At 43.7% G+C, this 16,895-nt stretch overlaps 1 protein-coding gene across 1 annotated transcript in view; it reads left to right on the forward strand.

Annotated features, from left to right (window-relative positions):
- Positions 1-16,895, forward strand: part of DPYS (dihydropyrimidinase) — a 65,541-nt gene that overhangs the window by 7,868 nt on the left and 40,778 nt on the right. Inside the window, exons 2-4 of the mRNA XM_064587999.1 lie at positions 6,393-6,551; positions 10,085-10,264; positions 11,473-11,662. Of these exons, the coding sequence (XP_064444069.1) occupies positions 6,393-6,551; positions 10,085-10,264; positions 11,473-11,662 (529 nt within the window). The remainder of the gene's footprint in view (positions 1-6,392; positions 6,552-10,084; positions 10,265-11,472; positions 11,663-16,895) is intronic.

Raw genomic sequence — 16,895 nt, forward strand, 5'->3', positions numbered from 1 at the left:
AACATGCAACTTACACTGCTTTCTCATTTTGCTGTTGGAAAGTGAACCATCAAAATTATTCCATCTCATAGCTATTGGGGGAAATTCATTGATCCCTCCCTTCCTTTCTCCTGTTAAAGAACAAAAATTCAACTGAGTAAATTTGAAGATCTAATTGTCTTTATTAAGCGATTCAAAAATCAGGCAGCATCCCATCTGGCAAGTAGAAAGAAGCTACAAAGAGTTTACAAAATGGAAGGTTTTTATAGGAAGGAGAGTGGGGCAGGAAGTTACTAGCAAAAGAAGAGAAAAGGATTGTTTCATGAATGGTCAGTTTCCTGGGGGGGGGGGGGCATGGTGTCTTATCATGCAGATTACCTCCTCTTACTTTGGGGGATGGAGAGGGCCCATGTGACAGATTACCTCATTGGTGCCGACCAGAAAATTCCTGACTACTTTTCTGAGGCAGGTTGAAACTGCAGTTTGATTAGGTATTAAGCCCTGGTTTGGTGATTTGGCCTAGCGTAAGTCATTCCATTTTGGGACTGTGATTTTCTTTTTAACACTCCCTTAAACATTTAAAGAACATTTATGTACCAGGCACTGTAATGGGCAAAAGACAGACAGAGATGAAGCTATATCCATCCAATCAGGATCTCTGAGGGATGGGATAAATTTCCCATGATGATGCCGGTGTGCAGCCAAGGTCAAGAGTCACTGGACCAAGTAGAAGAGGGGCTGGGAAGGGAAGAGCAGGCGTGAGCTTCTTCTTACCTCTCTCACTGAGGAAGAAAGGAGCTCAGAGCTCTCCAAGGAGAGGTAGGGACGGTGTCACTGGAGTGGGGCGGATGGGTTGGGAAGGAGGTGACTCAAGAGCAAGCGGAAGGGTCAGCTGAAGTTCAGCCTTGTGGGATGTGTAATAATTGTCTTTTCTCCATCCTAAGAGCAAAGGGAAATCAATATAAGATTGGCAGTGGCAGACATGGCTGGGGATGAGGTGACAATGAAGAGCTACTGCTCTAGTCCTGTCAGAGGATGCAGATGGCATTGAGCAGCAGAAGTGAAGACGCAGGAAGGAGAGAGATTCATGGAATATGTAGGAGGCAGCCCGCGGGGGTTGGGGGAGAGCTGGGCTTGCCAGTGGGTTGGATCTGGGGATGTCGAGAAGAAGAGAGATAAATGTCCAGGGTGACTCCTCAGTCTGGTTTGCAGAGTTGGATGGACAGTGGTGCAGCTAATATGTCAGACTCAGGGACACAAGGAGACAGGCAATGCGGAGGCCATCTTTACAAAGCCAAATGTGCTTCTGGAGTTGGAACATAAATTGGGATCATGAAGTTTGTTTTCATAAGTCTTAGCGACTCTGAGAAAGCTGAGAATTCAGTCCAGGGTTTCTCCCTAAGGCTCAAATGTCCTCTTGGATTTCTTTCTGCTTTACTTGGGTTGATTGATCAGGTCCTATGATTGATTTTAATGAGACAAAGTCACTTGTTCCAGGATGAGCTTAGAAATGAAAATTTGGTGACCCCGTCAAAAGGAAGACGTTGCTTGGGATGCTTTCAATAACGATTTACCACCTAATAGATTCTTAAATAGAATCTTGTGTTATATAATATTGTGGCCCTGCTGTTGGTTGGAGTTTATCTCAATGTATGTCCTATCACATTTGCACCTGATACAGCACATGCTCTCCTTCCCAAAAAGAAGGCTTTAGATAAATTGGAAGGTTTTCAAGGGAGAACAGCCGAAGTAATTAGGAGCTGAAAGAATTGATTTATGAGCCAAGATTAGATAAGGTAAATACATTTTGTTTGGCTATCTGACAAATAAAAGTGGAGTGAAGTCAATCAGCAGTAAAAACAAAGGAAACAATTCAGGTTCACCCAGAAATACGAGAGAAATTTTCACCCTTTACTGGTTCTCCCTCCCCTCCCTAACTCTTTTCATTCCTCAAATGTTAGGTAAACCCTGAAGAACATTTGTGAAGTGAACCTAAAAGGATCTGATGATAAAAAACAGACAGATCCTGAAAATATTTGAGGTGGGCTAGGAAGGTGATGTTCTGACCAGCTGGTTTGCTGAATAAAGGAGATTCTTCCAGGGCCCATAGATGCGTGAAGATGAAGGAGCACTACTATAGAGGGCCCTTCCTTATTAATTTTCTAGGGACACATTTATTTCAGTAGTGATTGTCACAGTGATGAACATCAGCTGAGCCATATAAAACTGCGTTTCATTTGTGGCTTTCCAATTCACAGTCTGATGGCATTTGTTTTGTTTTGTAAGGCATTTGGTTTCCTAAGTGCTTGATTCACTTTATCAGCTCTGCATTTCTCAAAGGAATGATTCACCGATGACCTGGGACAACTGGCTGGAAATCAGATCCCAGGACATGGAAGAGGGGCTGAGGGAAAATGGCTTGCATAGGATTGAGGCCCAGGGTAGGCTGAAAGTAAGACTTACCCCTCAGAGTTGTATGCTCCTCCATGTAACCTTGGGGAGTCATTCGACATCTCTGAGCCTCAACAGCCCCAACTGTAAAGTGAAAACCATTCCTACCTTTCCAGACCGCGAGGCTTAATTAAATGATCTAGTGTGTATAGGATGCTTAACCCAGGCCTGGGCATTTACAAGCTCTTCTCTGAAGAGGTCAGTACCTCCTGGGAGGAACACGTCTCCTTAACACCCTATTTGGGATTACAGATCCGCCGCTCTAGCCTGTGGCTGCCTGGATCCTGTGGAAGGAAATAATACTGAAATAATATTCGGGGGTTTGAGGTAACCTTGGGCTGTGAAAGGACCCTGGGTAACCAGAGACACCAGGAGAGGAGGGGGAAGAAGGAGGCTCAGAGGAGGCTGGGGCGCAGACCGTGGCCGCAACTGATCGCCAGGACCCAGGGTGGCAGCAGGGGCCCCCTGCGGTGAGTGGCTCATGCCGCCCTGATTGGTTTTCCATACATCTGCCCACACCCTCTCCCATTCAGTAGAGCTTCTCAAAATGTGTTCCCATGTTGAGGGGAGGAGAGGGAGGAAGGGCATGGAGGAGAAACAGAACAAGAAGAAACAAAGGAGAGGTGCATGGCAGTTCTCCTCTCCCTTTCCTGCTCCCGGGGAACTAGGGAGGTGGAGCAGGTGTGATAAATCCTGATTTGGGAGCTTGCAAATTAAAGCCCCAGGAATTTCAATCTGCTGTCATTTTAGAAAATGGCCCTTTGACCATCACATCTGCATCAGCAACAGTCTCTACTTTATTTACGTAGCATATGCATGCATGTTGATCATCTATATGTAAAGCCATTTTTTCTTCTTGTAAAACTTGTGCTTTGTTATAGAAAAGTTAGCAAATATTAAAAATAAAATTTAACTAGAGGGAAATTGAAGCAACCTGCCATCACGCCACCCAGAAACAGCCACTGTAAATGGTTGTTTTGGCTGGATACTGTTGCTTTCCTGCTAAGTGTTGGAATGTTCTGGAGCATGCATTGTGATTTATATTATCATGTCTCCCTTCTCTCTCCCGGGGTCATTTCGGCCACCCTCAGGACCCCTCTGGCATCCTCTCCAAGGCGACTGCCACAACCTTCTCCTGCCCTTGCTTGCTCCTCAGGGTCAGGTCTGCATTTCTCTCTGTGTGCGAATACACAGAGTGAACATGTGCCCAGGCCCCTCACTCTCAGGATGTTCCACACCACACTCATGCTCCCCCTCCATGCCAGAGCTGCCTCCCTCCTCTGTCTCCTCATCTGTCACCTGATCAGTCATCCCAGTGAGAATCTGCTCAGAGCCCTGTCGCCCAGACTGATAGCACAGCCTTCCTCTTGTTGGAACCAATGCTTTGAATTAACCCTAGTCTAGGTCTTAATTCAGTTCTGCCCTTTACCACTTTCTGCCGAGCTGCCGGCTTTTCCTCATGGGCCCTTCCTCAGAGTGACTCCATGCTGTTGGCTGTTCCTCAAAGCACAGGCTCTGGAGCCTGATGATGTGGTTCCAGTCCCGCCTTTGTCAAGTTAAATTTAAGAGTGCTCTGTTGGGTTTCCTCAACCCTAAAATGGGGCTAATAATATTCCCTGCTGCAGATCTGGTGAGATAACTTAACTTCAGCCGTTTAAGGTATACCTTAATAGTGGTTTTTAGTATATTCCTGGAATTGGGCAACCATCACCAAAATCAGTGTTAAAACATTTTATCTCTCCAAAAAGAAACTAGGTGCCCCTTAGCTATCACCTTGACTCAACCCCTCCAGCCCAAGGCAGCCACTACCCTACTTACTGTCTCTGTGGATTTGCCTCTTCTGGATATTTCGTACAAATGGAATCAGACAGTATGTGATCCTCTGTGACTGGCTTCTTTCACTTAACGTAATGTGTTCAAGGTTCATCCACACATGTGCCAGTGCTTCCTCCTTATGGTTGAATAAGATTCCACAGCGTTCCTCTACCTCATTTTGTTATCCATTCATCAGTTCATGGACATTTGGGTTGTTTACACTTTGGGACTGTTACGAATAATGCACTGAGTATTTGTGGACAGGTTTTTGTGTGGACAGGTTTTCATTTCTCTGGGATAAATGCCTAGGATTGGACTTGCTGGCTCATAGGGTAACTCCAGGTTTAACTTTCTGAAAAACTGCTTTCCAAAGTGGCTGCGCCATCTTCTTGTAGTTCCATCAGCAGTGTATCTGGTTTGCCCACATCCTGAATGTGGAAGACTTAATACGGAAAGAATGGAAAGAATAGTTATTTAAGCTTGATTTTATAGTTCAGTAGACACTAAAAAAGTACTTTCTTCTAACACTTTAATTAACAGCACTTGCTTTTAGAAAAATGCCCTTTGTCCTCAAGGGATGTCTGCGATGCACTGGGAAAACACTTTAAGAAGGAAAAAGGCAAGAAGATTAATCTGCATTCAAATAAAAATACAGAACCTGAGGATTTTTTTTCTAGTATTGTCATTACTGTAATGAACCAATAGGGATTTCTTAAGAAATGCAAATAGGTATTGTTTGCCATGAATAAGGCAATGTTATCTAAAGGTAGAAACGAAGTATAGGATCCTGTACAAAAAGTGAGATTTTTTGAGAGCAAAAAGAATTGGAGTGGGGCCAAGTGACTTAGGAAAAATAAAAAATCTATTGAAGTAAGCAAGAATAGAGCTTGTAAACCAGGGAGGCTTTGCAGGGGGGGTGATGGGGGTGCAGGCAGAGGGACCTGGGAGAGGGGCTGGTGGATTCCCAGCTGGTAAGCACTGAATCTGAGCTTCCAGCCCTGGAGTCAGTCAGCCTCCATGGTCAATGCCCTTAATGACTGCATGAGCATCCCTCTCTGCTCCTTTGTTTTCCTCACCTACCTTGTTTGACCTCAACAGTTAAAAGCACATGAACCACCTCATGATTATAGTTTAAGTAAAATCAATTTCAGTAGTTCATCAAAGACACTTAATTAAGCAATTTACTTAACTTACTTTTTAAATTAATCATGAGTTAACATAATATACTATAATATACCAAGGAAAATATGAGTTGAGCCAGATCATGTGGGGCCTTGTAGACCCTGTTATGAAGACTCAACTTCATTCCAGAGGCGGTGAAAAGCATTTAGTTTTAACCTTTGTGCTTCGGAATGTGCTTCTTTCTACTTGCCCCAAGGAGTTTGTATTGGAGGGAGTGGAAGCAAAACCTGAGACACTACGATCAAGGGGAAGAATGACAAGAGGTTGAACTAAGACCAGAGCAGTGGGGATGGATTAGAGGGGCCAGTTGGGAGTTAAGGAAAGACAGTTGGTTGTGGGGAATGAAGGTGAAGCAGGCACCATGTGAGTCTCTGGGGATTCTGCATGCAGCATGGGCAGTTTGGAGATATAATTCACCGAGACTGATTCTCATGAAATGAGATTTCACAATAATGAGTCTAGTTTTCTGGAGAAGAAAAAGTTTTGCGTTCTTCTCCATGTTTTCATGTCAGTTTTTCCTTGCAGTCCGAGAATTTTGTTTGGGCCAAAGCCATTTTCTTTTCATCAGACATGTCATTTTTCAAAACAATTCCAGCAATTTCAGTACTTCCAACTTTAATTTATGAAAAGTCTATTCATGTCCCTCTGGGTCTTTATTTATTTATTTTTAAAGATTTTATTTATTTGTGAGTGAGAGAGAGAGAATGAATGCAGGAACTGGGGGGCAGGGGGACTCGATCCCAGGACCCTGAGATCATGACCTGAGCTGAAGGCAGACGCTTAACTGACTGAACCACCCAGGCGCCCCATGTCCCTCTGGGTCTTTTAAACAAGCAGCATTGTTGCACAATTTCCTGGACCCCTCAAGCGTGCCCAAGGGCTTGCCAGTGCCTAGCATTCAAGGAGAAAAATGACTCAGCTAGAAAATTGACGGCTAACCTGTTGAAACTCTCTTGTGATTCCAGGCTGCCCTGGCAGGAGGCACCACCATGATCATTGATTTTGCCATTCCTCAGAAAGGCGCTTCCCTCCTCCAGGCCTTCGAGACCTGGAGAAGCTGGGCTGACCCCAAAGTCTGCTGCGACTACAGCCTTCACGTGGCGGTGACATGGTGGAGTGACCAGGTGAACCACTGGGGGTTGAGGGGGGGGGTTTCTTCTATTTAGTCCCCTAGCCCTTGCTCCCCTAGGAAATTGGTGATATCAGTTGCTTCCTGGGTGACTGGAAGTCAGAATTAGAGGGAAGACTTTTCCTTACATATTCCTTTGTACCTTTTTGAATTTGGAATCCTCTGAAGTATTATCAACTTGAAAAACTAAAAAAATTTTTAAAGCATATAAAGATGATAGGATACATCCTTATACCCATTCACAATAGCCTTTCCTAATACATGATCCAAGGATTGTAAAATCTTTATCTGTAATTTTTTTTTAAAGATTTTATTTATTTGAGAGAGAGAATGAGATAGAGAGAGAGAGCATGAGAGGGGGGAGGGTCGGGAGGGTCAGAGGGAGAAGCAGACTCCCTGCCGAGCAGGGAGCCCGATGCGGGACTCGATCCCGGGACTCCAGGATCATGACCTGAGCTGAAGGCAGTCGCTTAACCAACTGAGCCACCCAGGCGCCCTTTAGCTGTAATTTTTAAAAGTACTGAACTTCTCAATGTTAACACCTCCAGGCTCTTTTAAGCAGTATTTTCCCACAGAGTAGAACTTGTATTAGAAATGTTTAATATCTGGAGAAAAAAAAGAAGAAGGGATAGAACAGGAACGTTTTGAAGCCTGCCTGCCAGCTGTATCCTCACCTGGTGCCCTTCCTGCTCTGTTCTCTAGTATCAACATGGGGTCAGATCCTTTCATGGAGGAGCTGAAACTGGCTTTCCTTATCTGCTAACCATTTAGGCCATGGCAGAAAGGACGACAGAATTCAGATAGAAAAGATAGTTTTGAGAGATGTTAAAACCTGTTTATTTCTCCTCATAAAAAAACATGCATGTGTACTTTGGAAGAAATTTTTACTTGAATTTCAATTGCCAACAGTTTTTCCACATTGGACTTAATTCGGAAATCCTTTGCCAGAAAGGGTTCACAAGGGTGATTTTATTTGAAGTTACCATGCAACTTATGTCCGCACTTCCCCCCTCGAAGTTGGGCTTCAGGAGCCAAATTAATATAAAACAAGTAATTAATCTTTAACCAATGGGTCTGCAAACATAATAGCAAGGTTTACAGTCCACAGCAAAAGTTAATTTTTCTCCCAAAACACCATTCTAAGTGATGCATCTAATCTCTTTTCTGCTTTTAGGGTCTTCCTGCTTTCCTCCTTTCTCCCTCCCTTCCTCCTTCCCTCTCTCCTTCCTTCCTCCCACTCTTATTTTACAATATAAAGCAAAGATGAAGATGTTTGTCCTTACCAGTGTTTCTCACACGTTAATATGCAAATGGTTACCTGGTGGAATTGTTAAAGCACCAATTATGTTCAGAAAATGTATTCGTTTGCTAGGACTGCTGTGACAAAGAACCACAGACTGAGTGGCTTAAATAGAAATCTATTGTCTCACCATTCTGGAGACTCAAAGTTTGAGATCAAGATGTTGGTAGGGTTGCTTCCTTCTGGGGGCTGTGAGGGAGAATCCGGTGCAGGCCTCTCCCCGGCTTCTCGTGGCTTGCAGGTAATCTTGGGTGTTCCTTGATTTGTAGAAACAGCACCCCGTCTCTGCCTTGGTCTTCACATGGCATTCCCCGGTGTGCATGTCTGTGTCCAAATTCCCCCTTTTTATGAAGACACCAGTCATCTTGGATTGGGGCCCACCCTCATGACCTCATCTCTACTGATGTGATCTGCAATGCCTCCATTTCCAAATAAGGTCCCATTTTGAGGTACTCGGAGTTAGGACTTCAACATACGAATTTTAGGGGGTGCACAAGTCAAGCCATAGCAGCAGATCTGGGGCAGGGCCTAAGAATCTGCATTTCCGGCCAACTCCCAGGCAATGCCAAGGTTGCTGGTTCAGGTAGCACACTTTCAGAGCAGTAAGGCTTAAGCCACCATGCCTGCATTTGGAAGCCCGTCATGTGCATATGCTCACAATGTTTAAGGCATTTTTTTTCTGACTATAAAAATAATATACTCAAGGGGCACCTGGGTGGCTCAGTCATTAAGCGTCTTGGGATCGAGCCCGGCATCGAGCTCCCCACTTGGTCGGGAGCCTGCTTCTCCCTCTCCCTCTGCTGCTCCCCCTGCTTGTGCTCTCTCTCTCTCTCTCAAATAAATAAATAAAATCTTTAAAAAAAATTATACTCATGGTAGAAAACTTGAAACTATAGAAAAGTAAAAAAAAAAAAAACCACCCCAAAACCAAAAAAAAACCCCCAAAACGAAAATGAGGCACTCTATATCATGTCCTGCCCCTTGCTGTTGTCCCTTAACATACCTTGGAGCTCATTTCATCCTTCAGTGATGACCACTGTCAACATTTGAGCGTTTTTTCCGTTTCTTGATGAATACGCTGTATATAGGTCCGTTCAGTCAGCCATCCACCCAGCAGATAGTTTCGGCATGGCCACCGCGGCAGGCTCTGTTCCCGCGCACAGCAGTGGACAAACTCTGCAAAGCCCCTGCTCTCTAGTGGGGGAAGCCATGAGAAAGGAAATATATAATAAATAAAGCACCACAGAGAAAAGTAAGAAAAATTAGTAAGGGAATCAAAAGTGACAGAAGTGAGTCATCTGACATGTAATAGAGTCATATAAACATCACTGATTCAATAGAAAAAAAATGGCATTGTTTTATTTTGCACGTTTTAATCAGCAGAAAGGTTAACATTTTTTTTTTCATGTTTATTAGTCATTTGTATTTACTGTTTGAATTGCTGGTAGTATTTTTCACCTGGCATGTTAGAGTTTTTCTTATTAAGTTGATAGACAACTAAAAGCAATCAATAATCCTATGCCTAGAACAGGTGTTGGGTGTATATGTGTGTGTATTAACATATAGAAATTCAAACAACTGTATTTGGTCAAATCTACCAATTTTTTCTTTGAAGTTTTTAGTTTTTATTGAGACTTGAATTGGACCTGCAAGGGTAGTGAGTGAGCTTGTTTTGATCTTACCTTGTCCCTTACTTTTGGCACACCTGAAGTCTCCTAAGGATTCCAACCTGTCCAGAGTCTCTCACGTCCCAGGAGGGGCCGGCGGCTCAATCCGGGTCTTCCTCCTCCATCTGAGAGCCCATCCTGCGGGTTTCAGATCTGAGTCCAAAGCCTTACCTCGCATTAGCTTTGATCCCTTTTAGAGACATGATTTCTCACGTTGCTGCCAAGTGGCTTTGTTCTCATTTTCCAAAATAATTTCCTCCCATCAGGAGATAGATGCCGAGGATTTTATGTCCGAGTAAAGAAATGAAGTGCTTTGGGGAAAACTATGAACTCTTCACGATTAAAAGCATCATACCAACAGCACTTCATCGGATGAAGTGAGGTCTAACCTGGGGGAAGGATCAAGGCCTTAATTGCATTTTTTTGGGAATTTAACTGTTGCCTTATTTTGCTTAATTCTCTTCTGAATGCAACATCTCGAATGTTGAAGAGAATGTTGAGATTATTATTTGAACGAAAGCATGGCATTTTGTGTGTGTGTGGCTGTTGTTCCCCTTTTAGGTTAAAGAAGAAATGAAAATCCTTACCCAAGACAAAGGTGTGAACTCTTTCAAGATGTTTATGGCCTATAAAGACCTGTACATGGTGAGGGATGAGGAGCTGTATGCGGCCTTCTCTCAGTGCAAGGAAATTGGAGCGATTGCTCAGGTCCACGCGGAAAACGGAGACCTGATCGCAGAGGTAAGCATTTACATCCCAGAGCTTCGCCACAAATGAAACGGCCATCACTTGAGCCAGAGACAGTTGGACCCAAGCGGGTGAGCTCATTCTGTGCATTGGAAGAATGGAAATTCAGACACTCATGTCCTATGGCTTGGAAACACTTGACTCGGTTTACTTAAGTCCATGCTCTGACTTTTATTCAGGTGATATATGCATTGGAATGAAGATTTCCCTTTTTCAGATTAGCTATCAGATCTCAAACATGTTTCTCAAACAAATACTTTTCTTTGTGTATCCCAGCACTTTTTTTTTTTTTAGGAGCTCCACCTGCTGGTTCAGAATGCTAAAGTGCGGACATGAGTGGGATCTGATGACTTAAGCAGTGTATTAAGTGCTGTTTAAAGCCCCACTCTTTTCAGAAACTGGTATTAAAATGTGCTCTGAAGGAATCTAGATGGGGTATTTATTTCTCATGGGAGTTCCATTATTAATGCCCGAAGGATACACTATCTGCAAGATTTAAAGTGCTGTCTCTTACCCTTTATATTAGCTGATTTTTTTTTTTTTTTTCTCTCCCCAGGCTCACCTCCCATTAAAGTCAGGGAGAGTGAGGCTGGGTGGCCAGGAGGCAACCAGGGATCATGAGAAGTGAGCCTGAGCTGTAAATTCAAGCCGACCAGAGTTTAAATGGACTCCTCGTTTCTAGCTGTATGACACCGGGCCAGCCGTTTTCCCACTCTGAGTGTTGACTTCCTGCTTTTTTTGTAAGGAAGAAATAACATTTTGGAGTGGGAAAATGTCTCGTCCAATATCATTCAGTGGGTGGGACAGAGGGCAGCTAAGACTATGATTCAGTAAAAAGCACAGCTACTTACGTAATGTCATATGAGTCACTTAAAAATATTGGGAATTTGAATATTTGGTTTTATTTTATTTTGCACTGAACCAGCAATAAGAATGTGATTCAAATTACCTCCTATCTTTTTCAGCCTTTCCATCGAAATAATTTAATTGTGAAATATGCATATGAAAAGCTAACATATACCAAGTGTCATGTTTATGTGTTAAAACTGTGTTTACCAAATACACACACACACACACACACACACACCTCCACCCCTAATAGGTCTGAAAGCCTGGCTGTGTATTTAATTCACAAGAAGATCATGGTACTTGTCATTAGTAGACCTTCCTCGCACGTGTGTCTGTTCCCGCCGTCTTTTTAGGGAGCAAAGAAGATGCTGGGGTTGGGGATAACAGGGCCCGAGGGCCATGAGCTGTGCCGCCCGGAAGAGGTGGAGGCAGAAGCCACGCTGAGAGCCATCACCATCGCCAGCGCCGTGAACTGCCCTCTCTACATCGTGCACGTGATGAGCAAGTCTGCAGCCAAGGTCATAGCGGATGCAAGGAGAGACGGTAATTCCTGAGCAACAAGCTCGCCTATAGCTCAGTAGTAGCTGAAGAGTGAGGTAAATCGGCCGCAGTTCCTGCTTTGCTTACGAGAAAGTTGCAGGGAGGGGAGCCCGGGTGGCTCAGTCGGTGAAGCATCTGCCTTCGGCTCAGGTCATGACCCCAGGGTCCCGGGATGGAGCCCCGAGTCGGGCTCTCCGCTCAGTGGGGAGTCTGCTTCTCCCTCTCCCTCTGCCTGCTGCTCCCCCTGCTTGTGCTCTCGCTCGCTCTCTCTCTGTCAAATAAATGAATAAAATCTTTATAAATAAATAAGTAAATAAAGACACAGGAAGTTACCTTTGTAAAAAAAAAAAAGTTGCGCATGCATTTCCGCAGCTCGTCTTCCTCCTTTTCCATTAACATCCTTTCTGTTTTCTTGCACCTTATGCATGTCTAGTTCTATCCTCCTTTTTGCTTCTCTGCCTTAGGTTATTTCTCCACCATCCTTGGAACCTCAGGACATTTCCTTCAGCCACAGGTCCCCCACTCTTTAATCTGCAGCCCACTTTTTAATCTGATGGCTAAGTGCAAACTCTGATTAATTTTAAAGAAGATTACCTGTCTCTTAGGCATCTCCATTATCCTCTTAGTACCTGAATCAGGATGGCGCAGGGTACACAGTAGATGCTCAACAAATTTCTTTCAAATTGAGTTGATTTGTCCCATAGCTCCTTGGGTATTAAAGCTATTAGAGCAATTATCCAAATAGTATTTTTATGACAATTATTTTAAGATTTTAAAACCAAAGCCCCTCCCCCTGCCCATAAAATATAATAGACCCTTCTAGGATGTGCCAGCATCATCTCACTTTTAAAAGTCAGGAAATCAGGGCGCCTGGGTGGCTCAGTTGGTTAAGCGACTGCCTTCGGCTCAGGTCATGATCCTGGAGTCCCGGGATCGAGTCCCGCATCGGGCTCCCTGCTTGGCGGGGAGTCTGCTTCTCCCTCTGACCCTCACCCTTCTCTTTCTTTCTCTCTGTCATTCTCTCTCTCTCAAAAATAAATAAAAAAACTAAAAAAAAAACAGTCAGGAAATCAGGAATAGTTTTATAAATCATCCTGGCTCTTTGTTTTCTTTTTAAACTGAAACTGACTGAACTTTTTAAAATATGGGTTATAAAAATTATGAAATTAGATTCGGCATGTCTTTAATTAACACTAACATTAATTTTGTCAAAATCGCTTCTTGTTGCATGAAGGTTCAATAAGGATTTTGTGCAAGTTGAATGCATTTTAAAAACGTAATCCATCGATAAACCTTGTGTTCAGAGTAAACTCAGTTTTACACAGGAGCCCATAAGGTCTTACTACCAACCGTTTCTGGTTACTTCTCCCCACTCGCCTTCCCCAATAATATAATTTCAGTATAAAAGAGCACAGCAGTTCAAAAAGAAAATACTGCAATTTTAAAGTTACAGTCTTAGTTTCTGCCACCAGGTGGCTCTGTTGCCAACTCTATGGAATTGGTTGTTATATAATTATTTGCTTTGTAAATCATGTGCCATATCCTACAGCCTGTCAGTCAGGTCCATAATGTCAGAATATGATTTAAGAAATAGCAAAATCAGCAGAAATGGGCAGTCTTAACCCACATCAAGCTACGATTTTGACAGACCTGTCAGAAAACAGTTTGTTGATCTTAGGTATTAATTTTTTACTGGGATAGAGTTCCATTAGGTGCAGAGTAAAAGTCTAGAGAAGGTTTTTGGAATAAATCATGGGTAGAAAACTATTAAACTTAAGTATGGACATTTTAATTTTATTTTAAATTTTAAATTTTATTTTATTTTTTGAATAGGTAACGTATTTACATGGTCCCAAAGTCAAAATAATATATTAAAAAAAAAAAGTATTCTCAGAGAAACCCTACTTCCTTCCCTAGCAACTTCATCCTCCACCTCATTAGTAATTATTTTTATTAATTTATTTCTGGCCTATCTTTATAGTGTTTCTCTTTATGAAAAAAGAATATGTGCATATTCTTATTTCTCTTTCTTTCCTACTTGAAAGGTAAAGTAGTATATCTCGTGTTCTGTATTTGGCTTTTCTTTCTACTTGAAAATATGTCTTAAAGGTCAGCTCATGTTAGGTCTAGAGTTTCTCCATTCTTTCCTACGGGTGCAGAGTATGCCTCTGTATTTGTTCTAGTCGCCTACTGATGGACACGGGCTGTTTTCAGTCTTTAGCTCTTACGTATAAAACCACAGTGATGGCCTTATACATATGCTGTTTTATGTGAAAGGTGTATTTGTTTTCTATCACTACTGTAAACAGATTGCCATAAACTTAGCGGCTTAAGACAGCACAAGTGTATTCTCTTACAGTTCTGGAGGTCAGAGGTCTAACCCACATCTTACTGGGCTAAAACTAAGTTGTAGGCCATGCTTGGTTCTTTTCCTGGAAGCTCTAGGGGGAGAATCCCTTTCCTTGCTTTTTCTACCTTCTAGAGACCACCCACATTCCTTGGTTCACATTTCCCCTGCTCCAACTCCAAAACTGCAGGGGTGGGTGGAGAACATTGCATTATTCTGTTCTCCTCTGCTGTCCCTCTCTTCTGCAATTAATCCGGGATAAAGCCCCTATCTCAAGGTTCTTTATTTAGTCACATCTGTGAAGTCCTTTTTGCCACGTAGGAGAACATAGTCACAGCTTATGGGGATGAGGACATGGAGGTCTTTGGGGCACCATTGTTCTGCCGGCCACAGAAAAGGATCCTCAGAGTAGCGTCCTAAAAAGTGGGACTGCTGGTTCAAAGGTAAATGCATACATACTTTTTGGATACTGCTAAATCCCTTTCTAAAGAGGCTGTAAATAGGAAATATTTAAAATGTCAACCCAGATGTTCCAGCTGAGTCACACTTACGGTGGTAACACTTGTAAAAACCCTCTAATGTGCAATGATCAGAGGCAGCCGAGGTCCAGAATAAATTGGCATAAGAGGTTTCCCACGCCTGGCATGTGAACTCTCACATGTGATCAAGCAGGAACCCAGAGGGAGTAAGGGGTGGGTTGGGCATAAACAATGCCAGACTGTTCACATGGTGACTGTATCCGCCAACCCAAGGGCAGATCCCTGGAGAGTCTAGAGTGACAAGAGCTGGTGGACCACACTGACCTTTTGCTCATTTATTATCTAACAAAATTTCAGAACGTGAAAAAGCAATACACATCTATTCATTGTTATCATGTTTAAATAAGAAACAGTTCAGCCTTACAGATTTATGATATGCACACGTTCTATCTGTGAATACCTTTGCCAGCCCATTCTATCATCAGGGCCTTACCATCAGAGTGTGTCCCCTAGAATGCAGCATCAGCGTCCCCTGAGAGCTCGTTAGAAATGCAGAGCCTTGGACCCCATCCCAGACCCACTTAATCAGAATGTGCACTTATAACTAGAGCCCTAGGTGATTCATATGCATATTAAGGTTTGAGAATCACTGCTCCAGGAAGCACAAAAGGGATCCAATTATTAATTCTCTATTGTAGTAGCCTAGCAATACAATGCTATTAAGTTTGATGTCATTGTTGAATTGCCAACTATCTACCCAGAAGAGAGCAGCATGAGGGTTAATGATTATATAACAACCAACATTATTTGTTGAGTACTTAATATGTGCCTGGCATATATTTTAATATGTCTTATATCATTTCTTGTTTTACTATATATTATGTCATTCGTGCATTTTAATGTATGTTATCTTTTTAAATTGTCATAACAATGCTTAAGTCAAGTTTTATCAGTTTTCTGACTGATGAAATTGAGGCTTGGAAAAGTTTGGTAAATTAAGCCCAAGATCACTTACTAGTAGGTGCTAAACCTGGAATTCAAGCCCAAGTCAGTATGGCCCCAAAGCCCCAATTTTTTCCATTCCTGTCCACTCTGTTCAAGAAGAAATTGGTTTACAGATTTGGGAAATGCAGATATCAAGTTTGTATTTAATTGGCTTTGGTTTTTGGCCTTACATTTAAAATTTTATTTAAAACATTATCATCATTTTGTTATTTTTTATCATTACTGAAAGAGAACACATGGTTGGAGTGATGTTGCCAAGACGGTGACTTAGGTCGTTCCTGATTCCACTCCCCCTCATAGGAGCAGCTAACATCTATTCAAGAATAAGACACACTGAGAGAATCCCAGAACACAGGGCTGAGACTGAAGCACCCCCTGCCACAGAGACCAAGACAGACTGCATTAGGAGGGTAAGAGAAGTGACTACACGTTGACCGCATTGCCCCTCCCCCAGGCCAGGGCAGAACCACAAGTAGAGGTCTCCCTTGAGCCTCTGGTTCCTCCAGTGGGAAAAGAGAATCCAGGGGGAGAGCCAACCACCCTCAGCATTGTGGGTCACTTTGGGGAGCCTCTACTCTGGTCTGACACTGTGAGGATTTCAGGGGAATCCACAGAGCTTACCCCCTGGGAATCTGACTGTGGGGGGAGAAGGGAAGGGCAGCGACAACCAGCACACAGATTTTGACAGAGAGTTCGTACCTGCAGTTGCCCAAGTAGTAATCCCAGACAGCAGCTTTGCTCATCTGCGGAACCAAGTTGGGGGCACACTCTGGCCAGGGGACTCTGTGGGGGGCAGACCTGCCCGATTCACATCCCTAAACCAGGAGTTTTGCTGACCCTAGAGCCCGGTTTGCTCATGCCCAGGCAAGGAGCTGAGTCAGGGCCCCACCTGCTGTGGGAGGGCCTTCCGACGCCATCGGACAAGAAGGGCTGGCCACGGCTCCCCGTGCTGTGCAGAGGCAGGAGATTCATTCAGAGCCAAGGCTGAGGGTAGCTCCTGACCCCTGCCGACCAGAGAGCCTGTTTGGGCAATTGAGAAGAGTCCAGAGCGACCCCCACCCTCTTGCCCAGGCACTGGGGCTGAAACGAAGCCCCACCCGCCGTGGAGAGTCTGCTGGCCCCATCTGGCCAGAAGAAGTGGCGAGAACACCTGAAGCTGGGTGGCCCAGCAACTCTCAGACCGAGAAAAGAGCGACAGAAGCAATAGTTTTCAGAGCAAAGCCAAAGGCACTGTCTGGCCAGGGAACTTGGGGTGCAGGTCGGCTTGAATTAAGACAACAAACAAAAAGCCTGACCAGTTTAGAGCTGCTTCTCCCCCTGTGCCTGGGCAAGGAATCTAATTCATAGCCCCACTTGTCACTGAAGACAGCCTTCAGCCTGTCTGACCGGGAGACGAAGCCAGAAC

This window comes from Mirounga angustirostris, unplaced genomic scaffold, assembly GCF_029215605.1.
Source record: "Mirounga angustirostris isolate CCGP_5_RB_7025 unplaced genomic scaffold, mMirAng1.0.hap1 SCAF_4, whole genome shotgun sequence".
Lineage (NCBI taxonomy): Eukaryota > Metazoa > Chordata > Mammalia > Carnivora > Phocidae > Mirounga > Mirounga angustirostris.